The sequence below is a fragment of the Hermetia illucens genome, chromosome 5 (assembly GCF_905115235.1).
Source record: "Hermetia illucens chromosome 5, iHerIll2.2.curated.20191125, whole genome shotgun sequence".
In the NCBI taxonomy this organism is placed as follows: Eukaryota; Metazoa; Arthropoda; class Insecta; order Diptera; family Stratiomyidae; genus Hermetia; species Hermetia illucens.
Genome location: NC_051853.1, coordinates 33,709,080 through 33,725,279, shown reverse-complemented (window position 1 = coordinate 33,725,279; position 16,200 = coordinate 33,709,080). Strand labels below are relative to the sequence as shown.

General features: G+C 42.6%; 1 protein-coding gene across 1 annotated transcript in view; it reads right to left on the bottom strand.

Annotated features, from left to right (window-relative positions):
- Positions 1-16,200, bottom strand: part of LOC119658005 (tRNA dimethylallyltransferase) — a 280,134-nt gene that overhangs the window by 197,637 nt on the left and 66,297 nt on the right. Inside the window, exons 3-4 of the mRNA XM_038065226.1 lie at positions 15,852-16,082; positions 15,297-15,412 (exon numbers count right to left, since the gene is read on the bottom strand). Of these exons, the coding sequence (XP_037921154.1) occupies positions 15,297-15,412; positions 15,852-16,082 (347 nt within the window). The remainder of the gene's footprint in view (positions 1-15,296; positions 15,413-15,851; positions 16,083-16,200) is intronic.

Here is a 16,200-nt window from a genome sequence, read left to right as displayed (position 1 = left end):
AGTCAGTATCAAATTAAAGACCTGGATTATTACTTTTCGATGACGATGATTAGTACTTTCCGTCTTGGTATCAATCGCAGAGTGGAGGCGTGGAAAAGTTAGAAAATGGCAACTTATTTCAAAGATTCATTCTCAGAAGTTAACTAACCAGCCAAACTATTTTAGTCCCTGAATAAAGTATCACGCCCTACAGTGATAACAGCTCAAAAAGTCAATAATATTATATTGCTATATTTTTGAGGGATTGAGTATGTAATTGTATTGCAACGATATCAAATATAATCCTGGAAAGTTTGGTGGAAATCCTATTATTTTTAACAAAGTTATAATATATCAAAGGCGCTTCCTTTGAGTGAAGTTAGTGCAAACTAAGACTTAAAATGTCAGTATGACTATGACATTGAAACGAAGACATACTAGGCAGCATTCTTCAAGGAACAAGGAAACATGGAGGCGATGTTGGTGCACGGTGTTAGGGGCAATGATCTGACTATAGTCGATCATGTTGCAAACGCCTAGTTGTTTAGTGATGACATCGCTCTTGTCAACTTGTAATAAGGATTTAACAATGTTCGCTCATATTGTAATTCGTGCCCGTTCGGAATGAATTGGACGGGGGAGCTCTTACTGAGAGTCTGCTCGGAGGATATAGTTTGAAGGAACCCAGATACCCAGATAGGTTTTGTTGAAAATAAAACCTTATTAAAATCGGTTTCCAGCCTGTCTCTCTGTCCGTCCAACTGTCTGCCTCATTTCCTCAGAGACGGCTCCTTTTGTGGAAAGGTTGGAACTGTGAATTCCATTGCATGCAGTGAGCAACATTGCTCTATGTTGAGTTTGAGAGGCGTCCCTATACATACAAAAGGGTCGTGTAGAGTTCATTTCCACCGAATGTGATCAAATGAAAGGTCTCGATGAGTACTTTGTGAAGCCGATATTAGTTTTGACATTGGCTGCAAACGAGCGGAGTGAATGGGTCTGCTAATTATTTTAAAGATTCGTTCTCAGAAACTCCTCAAGCTATCTAGACCTCTTCTGTTACAATAAAGTTAATAATAGCATATTATTGTATTTTGAAAATTTACTCTTCCTTGAGTTCATCCTAGTTCCATAAAATTGCAATAAGCTAGACTTTAATAAGAGACATCATTACTCAAAGTTTGATGGAAATTCGACCAATTATTAACAAAGTTATAGTAGGTCAAAATTATCCCTTTCTCGTGCAAATTACTTACCCCCTCCCACGAGATGGAATGTTATTACCACATCAACAAAACTTTTCATACGTGAAGCGTCCAGCTTCTGGTTTCTCGACTTGTTTTGTTTTCCAGCAACAATCGGAAATGATCTTATTGATCAACTACTGCAAGCTGACTACCTTTTGGGAGTTCAACATTGCCGTGCATCACATCTTGATCAAGAAATTTATACAAACACCGAAAACCACAATGACCTACAAGGAGTACCAACCCAAAACCTAAAATGAACTTATGGAAAGTTTTGAAATAAATTAAAGGTTGAAACAAGGGGATGGCTCTGCCTCATGCAGTCAAATTGGCACTGGAATATATCAACAAGACTATATCAATCGATGTGAAAGACGTTTTTGGACTTAGATTCATCAGCAAAGGAAGATAGATTGAAAAGCAAGAATCAAAAACCAAATTCTAGTTCAAGCCACATCCAAAATGCAATTTAGACAAAACTTAACTCTAAAAGGATTAAAACGTCCAAATTGTCGATCAGTATATTTCTCTATAGGCCAACCTCGACAAACATGGGAACGCATGTACACTATGGGAAACGCGGCAGGAATTAATTGACTCGAAAAGCAGCTGCCTTTTGGAACTGTCCAACTGGAAGACGCGTTTACTGAACCGACAAGACTGGATGTTTGTGGATCTAACCTGGACAATCAATAATTTTTTTAACTTCCTTGGGGTCGAAGTAAAATGTCACGGGCAACTGTATGGTATGTTCAAAACGAATTCCAATTCACTCCCCGATGTATTATGAAAAAAACTCAGGCCAGACAACTATTATCATGATATCTGAGAGTTTTCAGAGGACCAGGTATCCGGTCTAGGTTTGCCTTAATAAGGAACTCCAGATATCCCGGTCTTGCGACGAGGTCCACAATTAGATATCCCTAAAAGCTGTCTGGCGTCCTGACCTACAGGGTCTGCCTCGTCTTTTTTTTTTCTACCATAGATATTGCCCTTATAGACTTTTCGGGCTGGATCATCCTCTTCCATACGGATTAGGTGACCTGCCCACCGTAACCTGTGGAGCCGAATTTAATCCACAATCAGACGGTCATGGTATCGCTCATCGATTTCGTCGTTATGTTTCGGCTATGGAATCGTACAGTAAGAGCTTTGACCTCATGGTGAGGCATTTAAAACGAAACAGTTTTGTAAGCTGAAACAGGCTCTGTTGGCTGCAAACAACCGTGTACGGATTTCATCGTCGTAGGTGTCGACTGTGATTTTCGACCCTAGATAGGAAAATTATCAACGGTCTCAAAGTTGTAGACTCCCATGAATTATGCGCAGGCGTAAGTTTTGCACACTTATGGTAAATTTTCGAGGTAAGTTTTTTTTTGCAAACAATTTAGGCCGGGGTATTCTGCAATTTAAATGCTATTGTTGCTGAGACCAGACACGATATTTCGACCCTTTGATGATCTGCAGACAATCTCTGCCTTTAAATTGGCTTACTTTGGCCCTATTTGTTTCCCATAGCGTAACATCTTTTATGACTCCTTCCTTCTTGAATACAGATTATCCAAATTTATCTTTTCAAGATTCCTACGTCCACAATTATTAGAAAAAAATTACATCTTTTATTTGTTGACATTGTTGATGTGCTACTAAGGCCGGCTGGGTGTACGAACTGACATACAAGCAAGTAACAACGATTCTCAGGTGGATAATGGAAGGTTAATAAGTAGGCGGACAGTTACCGTCCGGGTGATTTAACGTGAGTTCCTGATGTTTAGGTCTAACTCTTCTTAAGTCACGGATTGATTTTGTAATTAGAGTCAGCGTCTCGCTGTGATAAACAACAATGGTACCGTTCTATATTGAGTACAAGTCTCTACCGTACTAGGAGTACGGCACCCAAGTTGAGCCCCGAAGGTTTCTGTCCACGATGTTTCCGTAACGGATGCACCAGGAATTCTCCTGAGACATATGAACTCAGGGAGCTATCTCGGTCCCCATGGTACCAGATAACCTCTGGTGAGTACCCACGCACACTCCGGTCAAATTGCCCAAAATTTTGGAGTGGTAGACGGATAAGAATAAAAAGCCTGTTGACGAATGAACGTAGAAAATCAGAGAGAGAGAAATGTTGGCGGCGATCTTGGAGATTGGAATTCGTGCACAAGTACTTTTTTTGGTATATAAATTTTGGTGTGATTTGATAGCTCAGCTCTTCAGATCAATAACGGCAAGCTTCTCACTTTAGGTTATCGTTTCAGGTCACCTCTCTGCCTCCGTACACAAAACACTGAAGACAATCAAAAACTTGTCTCTCTATTGACTTCGCTTCGTAGTAGTTACTTTATCCCAAGGAGTTCCTAGTTTCTCGTCACTTCTAGTCATCAATGCGGAAGACTATTCCAATGTACCTATATATATGAAAACTTAGCTGTTTTGCGTGTCGAAGTAGAAATATAAGGACAAAACTGAGGACGATTTGCTGGTGCCGTCAGTCTATATTTCCCAGGGTTCATTGGATCTTTTTCCAAACATGAGGTACTCCTTGATTTGACTTACCGCATTTAGGTTATCGCACCGGGGCTCACAGCCTTTATTACTATATCATGGCAAATACATGCATTCGTCGTTGAAGCCATAACAAGATGTCACTCATGAACGACCACACTTCCCTCTGTCCATATTCTCATCGTGGGACGCCTGATCCTATTACGCCATCATGTCACTAGCAGGCGAAACCAATTTTACAGAAAGTCAAAATATCACAAACAATACACGAAACTTTTCGAAACCGACGCCCAGTTCATCCCGGGAATGCATTTCATCAGACTGAAATGGGTTTCTTTCTGATACAGTGTGTGACTAATTTTCAAATCTTCCGTGGAGCATCTTAATTTTAGCCTGACACCTCTCCCGTTTGTACATCGTGCCGCCTTGATGATCGCTTCAAACAAACGACATAATCATCTCACCGCTTCCTATCCCAGTTTTCCAGCCAATATTTTACTTCTATTATAAAATTTTCCACGCGCCAAGTGTGTAATTTTCCGGTGACTTAATTGCCTTAAATGTTGTCGGTGTATTTATAGAAAAACAGGGAGATTTTCCAAGCTCCGTTTGGTTTTATTGGGGAAAATGAAAATGTTTTATAAGTGATGCTAAGAATGTGACAGTAGCGTGTAATTAAGGTGTATTGGCCGTAGGCTGCCTTGGGAATAGATTTGATTCTCATAGATACTCTGGCATCCACGCGGAAGTAATGCACCTGCAGATTGCAATCGCCAATTTGTCTTATACCAGTTAACTTCCGTCTTTACAAAGAGTCTTTATAACTCGGCACCTGTAATGCCAGTTAGATGCACCTCAAAGCTCATCATCACTCTCTCAGTGCAGATGAGGACTTCACTGTCGAAATACTGAGCACTATAGGGTTAACACGAATCTGCTTTGCATTCTATGAATTTACAAGATGTTTTGGCGTTAAGTTTAGTTAAAAAATACTTTGGGAGCTGGGCAACCGAGTACTAAATTTTGCTTGACAGTTGGAACTGCATGCAGAGGTATTAAGACGACAACATTGTTATGCGTTTTCAGTGGAAAACATACAACGCAGAACTAAATTGAAATACCTTAGAAGTTGGGGAGATTTTTTTAAAAGTGGAAAATTTATTTTTGTGATGAAACTGGAGACACTACGGACGATCCCGGACTTTTGTCACGTAGGCATGGATTTACACAAATTACATAAGGTTTGGATATAAAATGGGAACGTACATTTACTCTTTGCATACCTCCTACTAGACTTTCGTCTTTGGGTGCAAGAAAGGGAAACTACAAGTACCCATTTTACAAATTTTATCATTATTATGAGCTGCACTAAGATTAGTTTCAAGTCTGATTACAAAAAGACACGAGGAACGCAGTCATGTTCTGAGTGATATCACCTTGAAGATTATGTGATGGAAAATGCTACATACTTTCATTGAATCAAGCAATCTAATAGGATTGAATCTTCCCTGAGTGATAACACAAGGAAAGTGCAACCAAAAGAATTTGTTAACCTCCAATACATAAACAACGTTCGAAATTTACTAGCAGAAAATTAGAGGGTATAATTCAGATATGCAGGACCGCTGTAAGGTAAAAATTGCGAACCCTAATATTATCCTTTCTTTTGAAATTTCTATTCCGGGTACCCGTAAAAATCCATACTCAGGGGAATCTCTTTTCCCCCTGTCCCTCTCGCCTAGCCCGAAATATACAGTTTTCTATGATATCATACGATTTGACAGAAATTAAACCCCAGAGAGTTGGTTGGACTTTAACATAACTTTACACTGCTGGCTAATCACGTAGACGAAACCGGTGGGGGCCCTCCTATCTTGAAAATGTAAAGAACTTCTGCCTACATCATTACCTAATTACTAGTTAGTCAATCTCAATCCAAATACATTTCCGTTGGTCAAAAATACACCAGCCGAGATTGACTACAACAAACTAATCCAACACATACGATTTATCAGATCGAGCCATCCACCAGCCTTAACAGATTTCAAGAACTCCTACTGCCGGTTCATTAATCTGTGCCTCAAATGGATTTAATTCCCAACCAACCAATAAGCACCGAAGCACTAGTACCCTAGTGATAAAGCAGTTCGCTAATTCCTTCCTGATAATCCTAATCCGCACCCCATTTCCATTTTGCAAACTCCCCCATATTGTCAGCTTAGTTATGCGCAAATGAACCTTTGAACCAATCTCTTATTCTTTTTGTTGATAAAACTCAAACCCGATAGGATTCCGTATGTCAAATGGTGTATGTCACCGCCTGCATATAAACATGCGCGAAACATCACCTTAGCTAGGGATGTGACATCACAACACTTTTTGAAAAAGGACATGATATATAACATCATCCTCACATATTACACTCATCAGCTGATATTACTAAATATTACTTATCATTAGAGTGGTATTTTTTGCCTTTACCACATTCGTAGCCTAAAATGTCCGGCAGTGTCAAGTTGGTAATGAACGGAAATGAACTTTCTTTCATCTATGAAAAGAAAAAAAGCATAAGATTTCCATGTATAAGATATTTTCACATGCAAGTAACACGGAGTAATGATTCTTGCGGACGAGCATCCTCCTGAATTTATGTAATACACTTCTGTACAAAAAAGCGATGTAATGTATGAAACACATTGCAAAATTACTCTGTGATGCTTTAAGACGAGATATCACAGCGGCATTAAAATTACTTAACATTGCTAATCACCAAAAGCTATGTGTTTTCTTCCTATACTTTTGCTCGGCACTGCCTGTCAACAAGGAATTCCCATAGTTAAAGGTTAGGGATCCACAAAAGTTCGAAATCACCTTTCCGGCCCAAAATCATCGAAAAGAACATGACGTCATAGCACTAACAGATTCGCAGGAATCGCTCGGCAACCGCCGCCTCTATTTGTGCTAGAAAGAACGACGTGATACATTGATCGATATATTATAGTAATACTCGGTGATATTTAGTGATGCCTTACGATGTGCTATCACATCGGCATGGATATTACATAACATTACTTATCACAAAACTAATATCTTCATAATTTCTTTACCTTTACTACTCTGTATAAACAAGTACCTGGAGGCATTGAAAAAGGCCGACTATAAAGTCTGATTCGGAGTCAGGAATGCAAAGGTAGAAGTGTTCCGTTCCGCAAAACCGGACGACGACCTAGATCCAATCGACGCGGCCAACGAGCTGTTGAAGGAGATGACGATCGACAGTCCGACGGGGATTGACGAACCCACCAGGCAAGCAGATCTTGCTGAGGGTAATCCAGATAAATCTGCAGCATTCGAAGTACGCCTCGGCTAATCTACTTCTCTTTCTCTTCCTCCCTGGGTCGGAGATGACCGAACCAACAAAGGGCTCCAAAGCAAATATTTTAATTTATTCCGCAGCATTGGAGACGCTGATCAGGATAGACCTAGAGCATGTCTTTTCGCGAACAAGAATCTGCACGCTTTTCTGTGTCCGGACCTGAGTTCCAGCGGCCTAGTCATGGTCAAGCTGGACCAACGGGTCAGATTGAGGCAGAGAACGTGTATATTTCCTCGGCTTGCATGGCTCACGACCGGTCAGCTCCGCCGGAAGAACTACAACATCTGACCTTAGTAACAAAGAAAGCCAACCTGTTGATAGGATGCGACGCATACGCTTTGGGGCAGCAACATCCTAGACGAAGTACCTCGGGAAATCTGGGTATCCCCCACGGACTATGCCACACGCAAGCTGAACTTCACGAGAAACTTTGCTGTAGACTTTCCAACCAGGGCAAAGTGGAAGTATTCTTTACCGACGGATCAAAGATGGCCTGTGGAGTCGGCGCGGGAGTTTTCTCAAATACACATAGTGTATCCAAGTCATATGGTCTCCCAGGTTTTGCCAGCGAATTCCAGGCGGAAGTACTGGCGATATTGAAAGTCTGTCAATGGCTGGAGCCACATTCGAGCCTCAAGCGTAACATAGCCACTCTGACCGACAGCCAAACGGCCATCAAAGCCCTGTACCCAGCGACAACATCTTCCAGGCTGTAGGGCCAGTGCAGAAACGCGTTGAACCGTCTGGGCGGCACGCTCAAGGTCACTCTCCTCTGGGTTCCCGGGCATAGGAACATAAAGGAAAATGAACGGGTTGATGGATTGACCAGGCTTGGCTCTACTCTTGGCAGCTCTTCGGCGAATATAGTCGGTGTTCGGCTAGCGGCTGCCTGGGGCCGAGTCTACTCTACGAGCTGTGTCAAGTCAAGGAGAATTTGGCCCGCTTATAACATAACCCGATCACGAGAGCTCCTGTGCCAAACGCGTGCAACTGCATTCAAGATTATGGCGGTCTGTACAGGGCACTGGCCCATAGGGGACCATGCTGCTAAGCTCGCCATACCCTACAATTCGCATTGCCGAAACTGCGGAAAAGGAAGGGAAACCCTCATGCATTTTCTCTGCGATTACCTAGCTGTAGCTAGAGTCAGGCTACGGACACTGGCAAACCATTCTTTGGGAACCTCAGAAAGATTTCTAGCTGCAGGGTGGGAGAGCTGCTTTCTTTCGTGATTACTACGGGCTGGCTCTGAAGATCCGAGCCGGCTAGACTCTGCCTCCCTGCTCCCATAACAACAGTCACGGTCTTCGGAGATTGTGGCATCAAAACAGCGCACCAAAGCGGTAATTGGGCTTCTCGGAGTGGCCACATGAACTTTTCGGATGCTGCAGTGATATAACCACCGGCCTGTAATTGGTTAAACAGGAAAAATAACGCCTGCATTTCAGCAGATCCAATATTGGAAAATGAGGAAATACCAATTAGTGCGGACAGAATAATAAAGACCCAGCCAGATCTGCGTGTCACTTAAGTCTGTCAGAATGCATCCACGGAAAACTTTCCTTCACATGCATTATCCATTTTGTCATCATGGCCATCGTCATAAGTTCCTTGTGTCGCGCCGACTCTCATAGGATCACTTGCCAAGTTTATTTCTGTTCATTAAAAATGGGCCACTGAAAATAACTGCAACCATCATGCGTCGGCCACAGAAATTCTTACGCGAGATGAATGCTGCATGGCGAAGCGGGAGTAGGTGGCGAATAAATCGGTGGAAATGATTGAGAGCACATTATAAATTTTAATGGAGTTGAATACACTTAGACGGAGACTAGTCAAGCGGCAAAGATCCGTTGGGGATCGTGTTTCCTAGCGAGCGAAATTTCTCTAAGATAGCGTCATAGCATAAAATGCGTGCGCCACCCACCACCCAGATTCGTAGTACGTATGAAGTGTCGAGTAAATACCGCAGACTTGGAGCACTTATGATACGCTAAATTCTGAATTTATTCATCACCGCCGTCTTGGCACTTCCGAATCAAGCCAAGGAATAATGAATGAAGACACGTGAAAGCGAGACAAGACACAATTCCGGTTTTCGCTTTCCTGCCCAAGAGAGGCCAAAACATCGAAATGAACTCGCAGAGGAAGTTAGTTCCTCAGCCGTTTATCGTGGTATACCGCAGGGTATACACGTTTGCCCAGTGCTATTCGTATGCAATAAGATACAAAGCGATTATGTTCTTATCTTCGATCGGAAGTACACTAGCAGAAAGAAGTATTTCGTCCGAGCCATCACGGTTGACTGTTTGGGGTCATTTCCAGTTGCACAGTAAGGAAGCAGGGTCGGGATTTGAAAACTACCTTCCAAGGTAACCTGCAACACGACACATATCTTTGATGAGTGCCTGAGGACTTGGTGGCAGCCTCCTGCTTCCCGTAAAGCGTTAAACGCTCCTAAACGAGCCAGAAGCACTGGAGAGAACTCTGGACAAATACTTGCAGATTCTCACTACTAAATTTATGCATTCATTACGGAGCTTGAATTAATCATTAGTCGTCAAATACAATTAATTTTCCAAGCGAAAGACAGACAGAGATAGCGCGAAACGTGATAATGTTTCTTAAGTAGCTCAAGACCGAGTCTTGGCCCTGACGAAAGCCGGCCGGCAAGTAGTTGGCAAAATACTAGTAAGTAACCTTCCATTCAACTTCAGCTTTGTGGTTTTCATGCCGGGGGAAAGCACTGAAGCAAGAAATGTCGGCACGAGAGGAAATGATGCATTATAGGGAATTGAACTTTGTGCACAGAAGTTTCCAAATGCATGAGGGAAGCGAAAACTATGTGCAAAAATACAAGAAAATAAGGTTCCCTATGGGGCCGCGGTTACTCGTACTCTATCGGAATTGATAATAACCGCCGGTGAAGTCACACCGGCAAAATGGATTTATTGCACTTAAATATTCAAGCAGAAGGAAGCAGAATGGAAGGGCCCTATGCCGTGTAATCAATCAATTTTAATTAAGTGGTTAATTCTCCCGATGACATGTACACGATAGAACTGTGAGTGCACTTTCCGATTGCATGACTTCTTGGGAGGGACTCCCACTGTAGAGTCAGCGATAAAAAGAATAGTTTCGTATTTTCCGATGAAAATTCAGACAAAAGCGGGAGATCAATATGTGCTCAGCCATCGGAAGAAGCAGCTAGCAGGGCATTGAAATGTGGATTCAGAATAAATGTTCTCCGTAGTGTTTGTAATCGAGGGTGGTTAGGAAATTTCTCAAGGCTTGATTCGAAAAATCCTTCAAGTCCTGCATAATATTGAAACAGTGAAAGGTGGCAAAAAAAAGGGAGAGAGATTTCCGATTCATTCTTTTGGCTTCAAACTGTTGACGAGCATCTTCCAGCACTGAACCTTTCTTCCTCCATAGGGGCACCGCGATTACACTTGCATATACTTGGACCCTAAGCACATTCAACCACCACATGAAATTTCCGCATGGAATAGTTCTCCTTTAGCGCATCGCCCTCGAAACCATAGGGGCCTTAATTAGTTTTTAACCGATTGTTGTAATTGCACTTCAAGTGATTAGGGGCGCTGCTGGTCGCACTGTTGATGTTATGGTTTCAAAGTTAACATTTACCATTTAGATATGACCAAGACCACTGGAACATAAGAATCTGCAGTTGGCCGGCTACAGGACGATGATGATTACTTAATTTTTCATGAATTGCGATGCATTGTAATCGTGCACGATTTCGTTTTTTGTGAAGGAAGGGGTCGCACAAGAGGCGTTCTTCCAACAAATATGGTGAGTGCAACTTATTGCATGTTATTATGCGCTCTAAGCGCTAATTACCTCGGCCGCACGCTAAGGGCTAAATTGCTTGGAAACTGATCAAAGGCGGAGGAACCGTGATGTCGTCAAGATCATAATTGATGTGTTTTCATGAAATAATTTCAATAATCATAAGCTTCCTCGTTCAGAACTGATGGATTCAAAAATTAAATACATAAGCCCTAGGGGTCGTCACTTAAACAATAACGAAGGTATAAATTCTTCCAGTTCAACAGCTCTTCAAACTGCAACGATTAATTCCCAAATTTCAACCAAAGGTGCATACGTATTGTACAGACGAGTTCATTTATATTTTAGACCTTTCTAATACACAGAAAATAACAAACAGCCATCAAATCTTAAATCTAAAAATAGTTTACATCTCTCAGCATTTCTAGGAAGGTAGACAACGTCTCTACCCTTTCAACTGAAGTTCTCCCTCGACGATAACCTACCATCTCGTAGGTAAGAATCTCAGTAAACAAGATCCTCTAGTAAATCACAGATGAAACCTAAGCGGTAATCAATACCCCAAACCAGGGTGTGACTACCCTGCCGAGGGTTGCATAGTCATAAAGTACTAAACCACCCAAATTTTAACTAGCCTTGCTGCGGCAAAAAGAGGCTTTGCTGAGGTTGATTTTCTTTCACTAGCGAAACAAAGGCCATGGCAGCCAGCTATGATAAAACTAAAAAAAAAATAAAATCAAAATTAAATTTCGATCAGAATGATCCAATTCTGAGTGAGGAGACAACTCTGAGTTCATCGATTATGAACCAGATTTTTCGCTTATTACACTGGGGTCCAATCCAACTGGGACCCAGTCCTTAACGGTCGAGCCGAAGCAAGCCCCTTCTGTCAGCGCTCCAATCGATGCCATCTGCTGAGGCTAAAGTGTTACTCTTATTCAAGCATCATTTTTGGGCAAAAAACAGCATCCGGGCAAATCAGCTTCTGGCAAAACATTGTCTTCGGGTTTGAGGTGCGCAAATCACAACCCCCGGGTTATCAAAAAGTTGAGGAGAGAGAAGCGATTGGGACATCTGCGGTTAAGGGGAAACTGAAGCGGTGGTGGTCCTATGACGGTCCGGACCCCGCAGCCCTAAGGGCAGCAAAAAGAAGAAGAAAAAGAGAAAGAAGAGACAGCAACACGTCGCGCCATGAGAAAAACCTCTGCCTAAAATTAAGGCGGACACGAAGGACGGAGCACTAAAAGAAAAGGCGGGGAGACGAAGGAGGACTAGACCGCCAGTGGTCCTAAATAAAGTTACGTTCTGTAAAGCAGCAAAGGGGCTTCTAGGAGAAAAAGCTTTGGTTTCCAGCCTGGAACCCACATGTTCTCTGGAAATCCCAATCTTTGACTACCTCACAGAAAAGAACGAAATAGAAGAGGCCATCAAATGCGAATACCCGGAGATGACCAATGTCAGGATTAGTATCACCTCTGCGAACTTCCGAGGCCAAAAACTCGCTTGTGGTGGAAGTTGCCGAGCAATCCGCGAGGAAGCTTCTAAACAGCAGGAAAATAAGAATTGTTTGGGTAGTGTAGAGAATACGAATCCAGGCCGCCCCAACCAAATGTTACAGATGTTTGAATTATGGCTACACATCTGCAACCTGTCGGGGACTTGACAGAAGGGCAACATGCCGTAAATGCGGTCAGGCAGGCCATAAAGCGAACATCTACAATGAAAAGGGAAGCTGCCTCCTATGCAGGGACCGTGGGACGACTGATGAGAACGTTGTGCACACTGCAGGTCCGGGGCGGTGTCTAGTTTTGAGAGCTGAATTGGAAAAATAGGACGCGGTCAACATGATTCGCATCCTACAAATTAATATGCACCGGAGTGCAACCGCTCACGAGTTGCTAACGCAGTTCGCTGTGGAGATCAAAGCTGATTTAGTACTCACTCGCTGCGAGGGAAGCATTCCAGACGTAACCTTCGCGTCGGAATCACTGGTGTCGTTGGTGAACGGGTGGCAAGTTCTAGAAGACTTCTCGGCAAGTCACTAGCAATACATTGCCTTCGAAGTGATGAATGGGGACCCGTGGGAACTCAGTTACAAACTGGTAACCCGAAAAATTAGGGCTCTGCGGAAACCCCGTTCACTTAAGGCCGAGCAGATGGACCGCATTGGCGGAGCACTATTCCCTGCACATCCCGTATGGGATGATGACGTCGGCGCGGAGAGGCACAGGACTGTCCACTTTTCTCTATAAAAAAGTTCGAAAAAGCAGCAGCATCTCTCTATGGAAAGCAAGAAGGCACCAGGACCCGATGGTATTTCAGCATCGGTATACAAACTGATATTCCAACACCCGCCAGACCTACTGCCCGGCGCATTCAACGCTTGCAGGGCACTTTCTCTGTTCGTCGGAATGTGGCGAAGTTTGCGCTGATCCACAAAGGGAAAGGGGTCCCCGAGTTTCCGTCTTCATACCGGCCACTATGTATGCTTGATACTGCTGGAAAAGTGCTCGAAAAGTTTATCAGAAGTAGACTCTCTCTGACGATGGGGAGGTGTTTAGTTGGTAGACCGACGACGTACCGTATCGGGGGTCCAACACTGTGTGCGGAAATGCATTCCCAAACCACTTCTTGGTTTTATTCGAGAGGTAGACTCCTGCTCCAAAACCATTTTCTGTTTTTGAGCCATCGGTGTAGAAGACGTCAGTATATCCTGATACGCATTCTTCTGGTTCGTCCCTGTTTTCTCTTCGTTTGAAAATAACATCATATCTTGTACCAAACAGATGTATGGGAGATTTAGTTCTCCAAATGAATCTTCCAATTAGTCTATGAGCTGCTCTCATTGCAGTGCTCTGAATAAAGAATCCAAGGGCTGCAAACTGCGTAATGCATTCAGAGCTGCGCCGGATGTGGTGCTCATGGCACTGATGATACACACAATTCTTTGCAGTGTGGCTAGTTTCATCTTAACCTACCACACCACGGATGCATAAGCGAACATCGGCCTAATGATATCAACATATATCCACATTACTATCTGATTCCTAAGTCCCCACGTCGAGGAAAAGGTCCCTCTACACAGCCCATAAGCTATGAGAGATCGTTTCGTCTTCATCGTTTTCATCTCTAGATGTTTGTTCCAAAAAAGCTTCTTGTCTGTAATAACTCCCAGATATTTCACACAGAGTTGAAAGGTTGTACCCCTCGTCTCTGGAAGGCAAAGACTATTCAGTTTCCTCCTTTTTGTAAATAATACCATAGCGGTTCTATTTGGATTTACTGAAAGTGCATGCCTGAGATACGAAGTGGCAATTAAATCAAAGGCGCGTTGTGTATTTCTATAATACACCACATTCAGAGATATCAACCAACCAGATTTTGCAGTTTGCATATTACTGAGTTGATCAGCATACTTCACAGAAGTGGCGGTAGCACACCTCCTTGAGGGCAGCCTTTCGTTGCTTCCGTTGTTAGGTAGCGATCAACACCCACTTCAGCACACAGCAATCTCTGCGTTAGCATAGCGTAGATCCATTTTATGAGAGTTTCGTCAACACCATGCACTCTGGTGTCATTACAGAGCTTTTGGAAAGGCGCATAATCAAAAGCCCCTTCAACGTCCACGAACGTCGTCAATCTTTGAAACCAAAGAATGAAGAGCAGACTCACAGGATTTTCCACGTTGGTAGGCATGTTGGTTTTCATCTAGGGAGTGCGACCTTAGCGCCTTCTCGCGAATATGACGATCAACCAGTCTCTCCCGACATTTCAACGAAAATTATGTTAACCTAATTTGCCTGAAGTTCTTTGGATTTGAAAAGTCAGCTTTCCCAGGCTAGGTAGGAAGGTATGAACATTTTTTTTTAAAAAAGGGGACTTTAAATCCTTAATTATAATTGTGATACCACCAACGTGGTTTTCATAGTGCACTTGAAATCGAAGCATGCGCTTCAAAAAGCTACAAAAAGCCTAATATCGGGGAAAAAACAAGGTTGTTCGTACCAGTGTGATTCCGTTCATCCGATGGAAATATATTCGAAGAGCATAAATTCGAAAACCGTGACTTCATTCATTTAAACATTTTTAAAATCCGAAGGAACCATTGAATGAGAGCTAACTGAAAATAGTCATTTGCATGCATGCATTAAGGTAGGTACACTTTCACTTTTCTCCGCGCAATGTCTAATGAAAGCAACAGCCTCCACGCCGAGAGCTTTGTTCCATGGCCATCCCACAATCCCAGTTAAGTACGTTTTCCAGAAATCCCCAACAAGACGAATGTCAACAAACAATAATTCATCTCCGTTGTCATCGGCACCTAGGTCTTAAGTCACTAAATTATTTATTTGCGTTTGACTTTAAATGGCACTTACCGCAATATTTTCCTTTTGTTGTTGGGATGTAAACGACCGGCCGAGATGGGATCAACTTGCCTCAAACGATCGTGGAGTTCTTTGGGTGACATAGTCTCAAGTTCAAGATCACTGATCTGGAAGAAACGCAAAAAAATGAATGAATAAATAAAAACGTGGAAAAGGTAAAAAATGTTAGTAAACCAGGTGGATGGGCGAATACAGGTACGTAGTAGTGCTGCCATTTTGGATGGATGCTAGTGGGAGATGCAAATTTCTAGATTTATCAAGTACTTCAAGCTATTTCTTAGTGTAATTATTCTTTGACTCTGATAGCATAGTTTGAACTTTCGTTACTGGTTGTACATATACGGATCCCAAAACACTAGCCCCGGGTCATTTCCCAGAGAATCGACGTAGAGCGTGGAATTTTGAGATGGAATGCCAGCAGCAATTTCACTTATTTTATTGCAAATATCCCATTATTTTTGCTCAATAAAATCATTTATGGCAGTCATTAAACAGCAACACTACTCGGTAAGCATCGTTACCTATATTTATACATCAGATACGTACCTCATCCGAAGGCGTCGATGAATCTCCATCGCGATCATCTTCACGTTGCATCATCTCCGGGGAGCTACTACCACTTCTACTTTTCAACGAATCTTTGACCATTTTGGAAGACGCTGATGAAGTTACTGAAGTCGGTGGGCTGACAAGTATATCCCATAGAAGACTCTCGATGTAGTAATTCGTTCCGCCAACCACGATTGGATATTTAGAAGCACTTAGTAAGTCATCAATCTGTTTATGGATGTTTGAATTAAGGAAAATCGGATTGTTTGTTGGGAATTCATTATTAGAAATCAATTCATCGATCAATGGACTCATCGATCATTACGATGTAAACGGTCCAAACACT